This window comes from Neopelma chrysocephalum, unplaced genomic scaffold (assembly GCF_003984885.1).
Source record: "Neopelma chrysocephalum unplaced genomic scaffold, ASM398488v2 Primary Assembly neopelma1_23, whole genome shotgun sequence".
NCBI classification, from domain to species: domain Eukaryota; kingdom Metazoa; phylum Chordata; class Aves; order Passeriformes; family Pipridae; genus Neopelma; species Neopelma chrysocephalum.
This window is the reverse complement of record NW_020897691.1, coordinates 6,116,757-6,129,368: the sequence shown is the minus strand read 5'-3', so window position 1 is coordinate 6,129,368 and position 12,612 is coordinate 6,116,757. Positions and strand designations below refer to the sequence as shown.

General features: G+C 37.5%; 1 protein-coding gene across 1 annotated transcript in view; it reads left to right on the top strand.

The window, feature by feature from the left end:
* DISC1 (DISC1 scaffold protein) overlaps positions 1–12,612 on the top strand; it is a 195,497-nt gene that overhangs the window by 169,106 nt on the left and 13,779 nt on the right. Inside the window, exons 11-12 of the mRNA XM_027683381.1 lie at positions 3,865–4,108; positions 10,618–10,662. Of these exons, the coding sequence (XP_027539182.1) occupies positions 3,865–4,108; positions 10,618–10,662 (289 nt within the window). The remainder of the gene's footprint in view (positions 1–3,864; positions 4,109–10,617; positions 10,663–12,612) is intronic.

Genomic DNA, 12,612 nt, shown 5'->3' with positions numbered 1-12,612 from the left:
TATATGTGCCAAGTACTGGGAAAAGGTAAGTACGTGGTTTCCTGAATCCACGCCTTATTGTGGCTCACCTGTTAGAAGGTGGTTGTCTAGGGTATCTCTTCTTAGTGATGGGTAATCTCACCTCTTAAGTTAGTTTTTGGTTATGCAGTTTCTAAACAGATGTCTTACTATGTATTTTAGCTTCAGTTTCACTCTCTTGGCTTTCAACGTGTGGGTTCTTACAGGGATTTCCCTTAAAATAAGCAACATTGTCTTATCGACACAGTGTTGACCTCAGGGTGTTATAAACCACTTTTAACAATTCACTCACTAAGGGACATTCCTGAAAACTGTAGGTGATGAGATTTATTTATGAGTAGTGACATCTTCCTATGTTAATTGCAATTTGCTTTTGACGATGTTTTGGGAGACTTTCTTTTGTTTTGGTTTGGCCTTTTTTTTAATAGGGTTTAATATAAAATCTTTTGACTATTTTTACATGGGCATGCTTTCATTTAGGCTATAATGTTCAAGAACTGAATGTGCCTTTTGTATATATGCAGAGCCCTCAATAGAAAAGTCATGTTCTTGTAGTTCCAATTAGCACTATAAATAGCTTTAGAATAATGTGCTGAGAGCTGTAGAGAGATCCCCCATTGACATCTCTCAGAATCTTTTGAAAAGACAGAGGAGCAATGTTCTTTGGACTTCAAGAGAGAGAGAATCCTTGCTGGATATGTCTCTAGACATGAACTTCACCCAACATCATAAGTAGATTGAAGATATCCTCTAGTTTCCTTTTACCCTCTGGTCTCTTACGGCTCTTCCTAGAAAATTACTTGCAACTTGGTAAAGGCATGTACAATTACAATGTCAATTGCCACTTTATGAAGAGAACTCAAGGATAAACCTCTCTGTTCCATATTCATTTCCTCCTGTCCATAAACAGCTCTGTTCCTCTGACAGCTCTTTCATCATCATCAACTTGACTTAATACAGAATTCTTTCTGCTGTGTACTTTTGTGTTGCTGTGGATGTCTCAGCCATTCTTCAAGTCAGCTTAGACCTGCTCTTGTAGATTCTTTCTGCATAGTATCCTTGAGATAAGACCTGTTACAGCTATCCATGCAGCTAAAAAATTACTAATGTTGAGTCTTGCAGCTCACTTAGTTCGACATCCATTTCCCTGGCCGTGACTTGACAAAAGTAGTCTTACCCCTTGCCCTGCTGTCATTCATTCAAAGTCAGCACTACTGTCTTTTGTTCATTTCACTTTGTTTTTCTCCATTGACTCCCTCTGTTCTGTCCCACCAAGTCTAACTACTAGCTTCCAATATCAGGACTGCTCAGAATCTCACAATCTTTTACCCCCTACTCAGTCTTTTTTTTTTTTTTAGTATCAAAAGACTGACTTTCATCTGCAGATGTTAAACCACATTGGTGTCAATATACTTTCCCATTGTGTTCTTCTACTAGCATCTGTTGTCTTTCTTACATGAGTGCTTTATGGAGGGATGGAGATCTTGTATATCTAATGACATGTTTCATTGGCCTCCTCCAAATCTTTAAAATGCGATACCACTGTGATACTTAAGTGTGCTTGACACCAGTTAGAATAATCAGTTACTTGTGTAACTAATTAAACTGTTGTATTGTAAATAACATGCCGTGTTCACTGTATTCCTTTGAACATCTTTGTCTGTATCCTAGCTGTTGTTGCTTGTTTGAAACTTAAAGGTCATCTTGAGAAACAGGTGTATAAAACCTAGAGGTTGATATATGATAAAATGTTTGTAAGTAAAGGAATAATATGAAATCTGATCCAGACTTGATCCATCATTTTGAAAAGTTGCATACCTGAAAAATCTCACTATATTCAGTACAACCACAATGGAGGCTTCATGGAGACTGCAAATGCACTTTTAGCGTGAATTGAACATGAATAAACCAAACTCTGGAATTCAATAGAGTTTAGTTTTACACCTGATGTAAAAGCTAAAGTTTTTTCATGCTGGGGTCAGCATAATTTTTAATAATCATTTGGTATGTGTGTCTGTATCAGCTATTTGCAGCTTTCAAGTAATTTTCATTCAAAATGTGTGTTCGAAAAATGCTTCACAGCACTGAATTCCAAAATACGGACTAAAAGATGGAGCTTAGATAGGTTGGGCTTAGATATGTTCAGAGTATCCAAGTGTATGTGCATTCACTGATTTCCATTGAAAAGTTCAGCATAACATCTTAGCTCAAGATAAATCAGAGTTTTACAGACAGCATGATAAAACAAAGAAGGCCTTCAAATATAAGCCATCTGTTAGCCTTGTGTTCAGTAATTGCTGAGTACTAAAATTTGTGTAAAACTTAGACAGGCAAAACCATGTTGACCGATGAGCTGAGTCATGGCTGAATAATAGCAGCCTAGGCACCATTATGCTGTACTTTTACATATGCTGTTCATCTTCTCCACTGAATATGGCATCACCATCTCTGCCTAATTTTGTCAATAGTGCTTTTCATTAAATTAAATAGCCAAAACAAACTATCTATTGGAAATTATGATTTAGGTCTCTAGAGTTTTTTTTTAGCCTTTAATAATAAGCCATATAAAGCTGCAAACAAACATTTTCAAAAAGCAAGTAAATGGGCTTATGTATGTCTGCAGGGAAATGTTTTGATTGTGTAACCATGATGATGTGACTGACAAGAAGAGAAACAGTGGAGGTTATTTTATTTTTCTGTCCTGCTAAATGAAATGCTACCTGGATGGAACACAGACATGTAATCCAGTGAAGAATTTTTCCCTTTCTAATTAGTGATATTCTGAACTCCTTGGAGTTAAGAATATTTGTGAACCCCATGCTGCATTATGCCTTCAATAAACATATATGCTGACTCTAAGCACAGATCAAATAGCTCAGCTTCTGAAGCCTAATTTTGCTCTCATTCTCTGTATATTGCTGTGTGATTTTTACAGCTTGGCACTGTGTAAAATTTGTGGAGTTCAAAACATACCTTTGTTAGATTATTGAATTCATTGTGAGCAGTGCAGCTCCTTTATCCTTCCTTTCGGATAAAAGATAAACTGGTATTTAATTTAGTCAGAAAAGTTAAAATCAAATGGTTATTTTTCTTCTTTTAGTCACTTAAAATTGCTCACAATTATATATATATAGTAAATTATATAATTTGAAAAAGAACGGTGAAAAAATATTATTAGAAATGTTATTAGATATTAGCATTTGTATCTGTCTGGCAGTGCGTATTGCCATGGGAATTACTGCTTCTGAGTCCCATCCTGGGCTCTGCCACTGATCTGCTATGTTTTAGTAGGCAACCTAATCTTTTGGTTCCTTAGAGACAATATGTATTAAATGAAGAAGTGACCACATCACTTACAAACTGTGTGATGTTAGTATTCAATGTCTTGTTCTGAAAAACTATCTATGCATAGAATTCCCATTTACTTCAGGTGACTATAACTCTTGGACAAATCTTAGGAGCAGTATTTGTAATGTACACGGACATGTCTGAGAGATGATACTGGATTAAAAGTATATATGGTAGCATGAAGGAAGCTCAGGTTATGATCCCGAGACCCCTGGACCTGTGTCCGAACAGGAGAAAGTCACACGTAACAGTTGGAAACAACATCTTAGCACAAAGGTGGTTTTGTCATTGGCTTTGTAATAAGGCAATAATTTTACTGCTTTTCAGTTTGATATAGCATTTGTTATCCCTGTGGGGGTATTTGAGGCACTGTTGGTTTTTTTGTCGTTGTTGTTTTTATTTTTCTGTCTAATAATAAGCAGTTAGCCCAAATGTTACTTGAAATAGCAACTATTTTCCCTGAACTGCAGTTTTATTTTCTTTTGGCTTTTATTTCAGCTGTGGGAGCCAGCTGCTCCAAAGAGTGTGGGAAGCTGACTTGGAGGCATGTCAGCTGTTCATCCAAGGGTTTCAGCTGAAAGAAACCAGTTGCTGTGTTTTTGAGGAAGAAGAGAACCAACTGGAGGAGATGGAGATGACTGCTGATGGCCCACCTGACTCTGAAAAAAGAAAAGAAGGTCACTTTCTGAAGGGCACAGAGTGGGTTACTGTTTCCTGCCACAAACACAGTGAGCTGAAAGAGGTATCTGAAATAGTTTACAGCTGCATTTCAAGCAATACTCATGGTTTTCCTTTTGAGAGGAAGAGTTGAATTTTGGTGACGGGTCAGCAGGGCAGGTTAAGTATGAACTTAACATCTGGCTTCCTGTCTGAGACTGGGACATGAATAAAATAGCTTATTAGCTTCTCAGAAGCCCTTCAACCCTTTTTCCTTTTACCATCAGTCTTTTTAAAATGTGGAAATTATTCAGAATGTACAGAATGTACATCAGGATGTAAAGGACAAACTATTAAGTATTTAACTCAAATTATCAGATATTCCTCATCTCACTGACAAGTTTCACTCTGAGTTGGTTCTGCTGACTTGCTAGCCTGGATCTGGAGGAGAGAGTAAATTTTTTCCTCCCTTAGTGAAATGGTCAAAGGCTTCTGAGCTTAGATGCTAATAGGCTTACAGCATCCAACAAGTACAAAAAGGAAGAAAAAAATCATGAAGCTTAAAAGGTTTAACAAATTTCTTTTAAGTTTTCATGTTCTGATCTGGAATGCCATCCTGCTTGAAAAATATACAACTATCTAATAGCCTTTTAACTGCACTGCCAAGGTAAACAAGTTGTTAAAAAAGCTTCATCACCCAACAGCACCACTGTGACAAAAAGACCTTCCAACAGGAGTCATTAGTTTTATTACCATGGAATTTAGTTGACAAAAATTTAAAGTGTTCCTAATTGCATTTGATGATAAGAACCATTGAACTATGCGTTGCTTTGAAATCTGATGCCTAATTTTGCATTCATACTGGCTGAGACTTAGTGGAAAGCAGATGCTTACCTTACTGTAAAATCTCTTGTAAGTAAAATTCTGATTTTATATTGGACTTCAGTAGTTCTTGCAGTCTTTTCCCAAGGAAAATGGTTTATGGACTGACTCCACATAGACAACGTTTTTATTAGAAATGGTCAGCTGTGGCTTTGATTCCATCCCTACCCCTCCGTTATCATTTTTCTGATGAGTCTACTGAAGTAATACGAGGAGTTCTGTTGGTTATGGAATATTGCGCTCCCCTTTCAAAAGTGCAGCTTAGAAGCTCTGGAGGGTTTGGGGTTTTGTGACTGTTTCTGTAGCACTCTTGAGATCTGTACTATAGATTATCACTTCTTTCACCCCTACAAGTCCAGATCATTTCCCTGAAGATCAACCTTGCTATCCTAGAAGGACATCTGGGCAGCTGAAGTTAGGTGACCTCTGGTTCTGGAGAGAGGTGCAGGAGTCAAGGGACAGGTTCCCCATATCTTAAATGGAAGAGGAAAGTGTAATAATATATACATATATAATGGCCAGTCTTCGCGAACGAAGATCTGGGGAAAGGTCTTTTACCTTTCCAGCCTGCGCAATGGATTTTTTAGGTGAGACACAGCCTGCGCTGAACTGAGCCCACCCTTTAATCCTAAGGTTCATCTGCCGGGGCCAAGCAAGCTTGGACAATGGCAGTGAGGTCCTCAGGACGTAGGTTTGTTTAGAGTGACCTTCTCATAGATGGATGGCCTCACAGGGCTAACGGGTTCCATCTGCCCGGGAGACCGAGGAATCGAACCCGGGTCGCAGCAGTGAGAGTCCTGCATGCTAACCACTAGGCCACCAGGGGTCTCAGAGGAAAGTGTACGCTTCCATTAAACTCCTCCTTTTGAACTTGCTTTTCCATTATTTCCTCTATGCCTCTATCAATCATAGAGGGAACTTAGGAAGACTACCCACTAACTTCAGCTCTTCCTCTAGGTGCTTAAACTTCGTGGTATAAATAGCCTATCCTGGTATCCTGAATAAACTCCATTTTGAGAATGTGCCAAAATCCATTCAGAAGCTGATGTGTAAACATGAAAATGTCCTTCAGGGAAGGTCTTGTGGAGGTACTCCTCCATCTGTTTCCACAGCACTCCTATGACTGATAAACTTGAAAGAAAAAAAAGAAGCAGTTTTGCTGGTATGAGACTGGTCATGTATTGTCCAACTTTTAAATGAAGTTGAGCAACAGAGCTCTGTTTTATCATGACTTACTCAACCGGCTTTCTACTTCTTTGATGCTGCCTGCAGCTTTGACCATTGAGGCAAAGTTATGCATCAGCGATGACTGCAACCCATTGCAACCATAAACCCCCCCAACATATTAACCGTATTCTGGCTCTGGAATTAGGGTTGAGTTGCCTGCTTTTATACTTTTAGAAGCTGAGATTTTTTTCTTTGTTGTGGGGTATAGAAGTTTTACCCAGAAAAGAATGCTTTAGGTTGTAAAACTGATGTCAGTAGGATTGAAAGGCAGCATCTAAACGTTTAGAGAAGAGCTGTAGCAGAATAACATCCCTAACATCTCTTAATAGTTCATCACAAGGCAGAATATAAAAACAAACAAAAAACTCTGACACAAATCATGCTAACTTACAGTTTTGATTGTGTTGAAGTACAAAAGAGAATATGCCTTGATTTGTAAATGGACTTAGTTGAAAAACAAACCACTTCTGAAACATTTAAGTGCTCCGTTATGTGGTAGTGTATCATTTTATTTAAAAATTAATTTTGTATTTGTGGCCCCCCCCCCCAAAAAAAATAGCAGTGTGGTGCTTAGTCTCTAAATATAGCCATTTATATTACTTTTATGGAAAAACTTACCGTTGTCCATTAGTAGGGAACCTTTTAATAGCCATTTATCAGCAAGTGAGAATACCTAATAGAGAAGCGTGAATTCGTCAGAATACTTGGTTTGATATTATTTAACAAGCCTCCTGTGTGAGAAGAGTAGCTTGCTTTGGTTGCCATGTTTCTAGGATATTGTCATGGTTTAGGAATGACACACCCTAATTTAGTGCCCCTCCCCAACTGAGACTCCCCCAGACTAGAAGCTGCTCGCTAGCTCCTTTCCCCCCTAACTTCTCCCCCTTCCTGTTCTGGGGATGAGGTTGAGAATTGGAGGTCTAAAAAGGTGAAAATTACAGGTTGAGATAAGATAAGGAACAGTAACAGCAACAATATCAATAACAAAAGGTATAAGACAAAGAAACAATCTACACGGAAAAAACAGACAGAATACCAACTGGCTCTTCCCCACCACACCTAGCTTTCCCCTCCGAGAGATCAGTCCCTTACTCCCTTACTCGGGCCCTGTGATGGTATTGAATGACCAATAAATAAGGTCTGGCCATGCTCTCTTCCTGGCTACTGTAAAAAAATTAACCCTGTCCTGACCAAAACTAGGAGAAATGACTAATCTCTTCAACTGTGTCACAACTTCTGTTCCCCATTGGGGAATTTCTAGAGAGCACCATTGGTCACTGAAGTAGAAAGAAAAAGTGATGTTCTTTGTATTTAGAGGTTACTGAATCACTTACTTCAAAACAGTATAGGAAAGGCTAATGATAGCATATGTACATATATGCCTTGGAGGGTACATTTCATTCCCAGGTGATTGATTTACCTTACAGTGAAATGCTATAAATGAAGCTCTCCAGTTATTTATTGTGTCATATCTAGCTAAACATTAGTGTTGGGTGGATATCGGTTTTGTTGATGTGTACTATAAACAGTGTTCTTGCATATAACTGTATCTTACTGTTTGTTTCATTAGAAAGCAAAAAACCAAGTAAGAAAAATAATTATAAGAAAAGCAAAATAGATGAATTGAAAGAGCCCTTCACTTAGATCCTCAGATACTGCTTTGTAGAAGGGCTGTGTATCATTTTTAATTAAATATCCCCACTAGATCACAAAATATTACATGTCCTGGTTTAAAAATATGTAACGTATAAATTCTTTGAATGTTCAATATTTTACTGTCATATGAGCACAGGTTTATTAACTGTCAACAGTTATTTTATAGTTTTCATAGCTGTGTTTTCTAAGACTGCTGATTTTTTTCCCCAGTTTTTATGTGGTAGACTGGCATCCCAAAATAATTCCGTAAATTAGATTTCCTTTACAACACTGACTGTTAACCAGGGAAGACAATCACCTGCTTTTACAGCTCAGCTTGTTGAAACATCATTACTAATGTCTTGGTCAGAACTAAATAAAGTGGGGCCAGTGAAAATCATCCTGTGAAACACTCTGAGTTACTTAAAAAATAAGGTGTATTTTTCTCAATTACAGACAACTCATTAGACTATAGTATTAAAAAAATGCTGAGGTAAAGTTGCAGGCAATATTACTACCCTCAGTCATGTGAAAGTTAGGTTGTCTAATTTATTTGATATAGATTATTGAATTTTCATATAAGAATATACTTTCCATCTGATAGCTATATTGATGAAATTAGGGTACCCTATCATTGCAGTTGTAGTTTGTCTTTTTGTGACTATTTGGGCTTGATTTTTCTCCCAGATCTCTGAGGAATTAAAGATAGGTTCTAGTTTTCATCCTAGAAATGTTCCATACTTCTAAACTGACTGCACATTATTTTGCCTGGGTGATATGTGAGTGAGGTGGAAATTGCTATGATCCTTACTACATAGTAAGATACATATCTGTGTGATTTCTAAAATATACAGTAGCATTTCATTTTTCTTCAGACAATGCCTGCTTGTTCCACTCCTTATGATGACTTGCTTTATTTTTTGCTTGTCGATAACGTACGTTTAAGCAAAAGCTTTTTATAACAGGAGAAACGCCAATGACAACTAATAAACTGAGAGATGTGTGTGTGCTGGGACTTTCCTAACAGCAAGTAACTTGATGTACCTGGGTATGTGTGCACCTGCAGGCTTGAGTTCCTGACCTATCCTTTTTTCTTCTTCTTCTGCTCTCTGGCATGCTGTGCAGTGCTCCCTCTTAATCACTATGAAGGAAAGAAACACCTACTAGATTTCAAGAAAATTGAGGTGATTAAAGTTACAAGGTAAAATCCAAAATTCAGTAGTTTTACCTTTTGTAAGTCAGCATTTTTGGTAGTTTCCCATGAGAATTCTTTGTAGATCACTTCTTCCTTTTTCATCATAAAAAAGTAGAGAACAGGGATAAGGGTAAGGGCTGCTATCTTTTCTTCACCTCTGCGTACTTAATTTTTGCCACCTGGGATGATGTTTTGGGGTCTTTTGAAGATCATGCTGGTGTTGGGAAGACATTCTATAATTGTAAAGCCTTCATGTAATCAACTTTTTAAAAGGTACTGAGTGTTCTAAGTGATACCAAATGAACAATTATGAAAAAATAATAATATTTAGTGTGGTATCTCTCATTAAAAAGAAGCTATCACAGGACATAATACAACAATTTTCAGAATTTAGTGATAGCAAGCACCAAAAAAGCTTTTGTGAGCAGGCTCTAACTCATTACTGTGCATTGAGATAGCGTATGGTCCATGAGGTAAATGGGCAATGTGTAAAGGACAAAGCCTTTTGAAAGCTAAATAAACTGTGCATTCATTTGAGTTTTAATTAAATGTTGTATTTGTGAAGCTTTGAAAAAATAGTTTGGAAACTTTAAATTTAATCTGAGTTTTAAGTGTCAGCATTAAGCATTACTGAAAGTCAGCATTTCTGTGTTTTTTGTATTGATCCAAGCTGGAAAGGATTTCAGTAGCAACAGGCAGCTGGCTTGTACACAGTGGTCAGATCATCACTGTATAGTCACGTGCGTAGTTGTGCAGCACGATGCCCCTCAGCTGCACCTGATACTGTGGTGTGATGAAAATGCTAACTCTTTAGCTAGGGGTTGTAGCATCGCAGTAGGCTTAAAGCTTACATGTATTTTGCAGTAAAAATACAATCAGAAAATTAATATTATGGGCAAAAGAAATCTAAGCAACCTTTTTTCAGATTGATTACTGAAAATAGTATCCAGTAACAATGATGAATTTATGGCAGATTAATGATTTTGCACTTTTTTATATATTTATGTACCTACCTCTGATACCAAGTACTGCCCTACCAAAGCAATATGCTTATCTCAGTTTATATAAAGATTATCAATACTGTAACATGTGATAAGCATTAATGATTTTCCAGTAATGTTAACATCAAATTTCTTTGCTCCTCAGCCAATCAATTAAATGTTGGCTAATTTCTTACAGACTTCACAGATGAAGCAAGTTTTGAAAGAGGAATTGACTAAAGTTAGCACGTGTTACCAATAGAAAACATCAGTGGGGTCTCTCATTTCTCCTGAGCAAAGTCATGTACAGGGTTTATGCCAAAAATACTTCTGTAGACTCTTGAACAGTATACACATCTGCAAAAGCTTGATAGAAAAGTTTGTTTCAGTCTATAGTTAGTTCTTCCATTTTAGTGGCAGTATTCCCTGTGCATTTTAACTGAGGAGCCAAAGACAGGCTTTAATAAAATATATTCAAATATAGTTTTTAAGATTGGGTGGCTGCCACTGCCCCATTACAAGTGCAATTTAAATCTTTCATGCATGTGAAGCAAATTGATGCAGTTGTTCAGCTTATATAAATTTTATTGTGCTGTATGGTTTTTATAAGTTACAAATTGTACTGTTTATGTAGCATATATATCTACTATATATTTAATAATTTATCTCTAACAGGTTATGGAAGACATTTCGTTTGGAACAGAGGGTCATTTATCTGAGGTAAGTGTTTCCCAGGCAAAATAAAGTGGTGGTATTGTACAGACTTTTCTTTGTCTGAATTAGAATTAATTACACTTGTTTTTATAGTGTTACCTTGGGGTAAAAATTGCTAAAGAGTGTGTGAGCACTTAGAAAAGCAACACAATCACAATGAGAGTGGGCCCATTCCTTTTTTTCTGTATTTTTTTTCCATTGAAAATAATGGCAAAGTTGCTGAGTATTTCAGGGAGTTTATAGTTAAATCCTGTGCTAATATTTTTAACATATACCAGCAACAGCATGAACATGTTTGGGAAAAGTAGGACCAATAATATTTAGCCAGCCTTACTTGTAGCACTGTCTTGATGCTTAGGAAAGGAACAAAATCATGATGCTTAGCCTGTTTTCTTGCATACCACTAAAAATACCTTTCAATTTACTTTTGGAGTATAAAAGCATACAGACTGTGGCAGAATACAAGGTAATAGGAATTTCATCTGAATAAAAATACTGGATGTTTGTAATTCTGCATTATTTTCATAAACAAAAATATGTCACATCCTAGTCCATATATTTAAGAAGGCTGGGATAATTAAGTAACATGAGATGCATTTCCTGTGAGAAAAATCCGCTTATGTACAAAAATCCATCTACCTACAAACTAAGAGTTTAGGTAATATATGTGTAAGGAGAGTTATACTGATTCTAAAAGCTGTACTGTTTTAGTCTTGTCCATTTTTACATCAGTATGCCTTGGGTTGCAACTTACTTAAAAAGGAAATCTAGTATCCAAGCATTGTGTCCAGCCAGCAAATAAATTGCATGAACAAGTAACCCCCAGTTCACCTTCCATAATAGCATACATGCCACCTGTCAGGTACAAGTGACAAGTGCTCAGCCAAGCAAATGTTAAATAAATGAATACTGCAGTTTAGGATAACTATTCAGATGAGGCATTTCTTTAGATTCCCACCAGTGAATCTGAAGACTGGATCAGCTGGAATGCTTTAGGAAAGATACAAGATATTGCAAGACCAAATTCAGATTGTTGACTTTGTGTTCAGGGAGAATGTGACATGAGAGCACGCCTAGGGGAGACTGCTTGACTGTGTGTGAGGTCAGCATAAATAAAAACAGGAAGCCTTGAGAATGAAGGTGAACTTCGCAGAAAATGCAAGTGACCTTTCTGATCAGTGAACTTTGCTATGAATTAAAGCAAAACTGTGCAAGTGCTTGTGTCCACAGATGACGTGAAATAGGGGAGGCAGTCCTGCAGGATAAAGGTAGCAAAAAGCCCTACTTCCATCAGGGCAAAATACTGAGCGTACCAGAGCTCACAGGGCTGCCTATAGAAGTATTCTTTAAGAGCTTAATACCTTAGAGTCCTCAGAAGTGGAGAAACTTTGCCCTTTTGAAGTTTTGAGAGGGGAAAATAGTGTATAAAGACAATAGAAAGCAATGATACAAATAAAGGAAATGGAAATATGCTAGAAAGCCAGGCTCTACCGCACTGCCAGAGATGGATTGATGCTGACTTGCAGACAGCTCTATAAAAGCTCTGTGGAACTGTCAGCACCCTGTACCATGTCAAGGCTTTGCCTAAATGTTCCTTTGATGCTCTGGTCCCCTAATCCTTTCTTGTCAGTCTCCCCACTGTCTGCAGGAGAGCACCCAGTTAGTCATTCCAGATTGTTTCATCCTAGTGACTCAGGAGCAGAGACGGGAGTGAATACAAGGAACCACCTATAAATGATACCCAGCTATGCTGACTCCTTTCACAGCAGGGTGTTGACACTGGAAAACAGTTTGGTGCTTTTGTTTCCTTTTCCAAGTCCTGACCCACTGTGAATTTTTATTGGTAAGTCAGTAAATAGCCTTATCCTCCCACAGCAGGAACTGGAATTGTCCCAGTTTAATTAAATAAGCCAGTGCAGTAGTGTGCTCTCATTTTAGGAAATCTGTAGTTGGGGA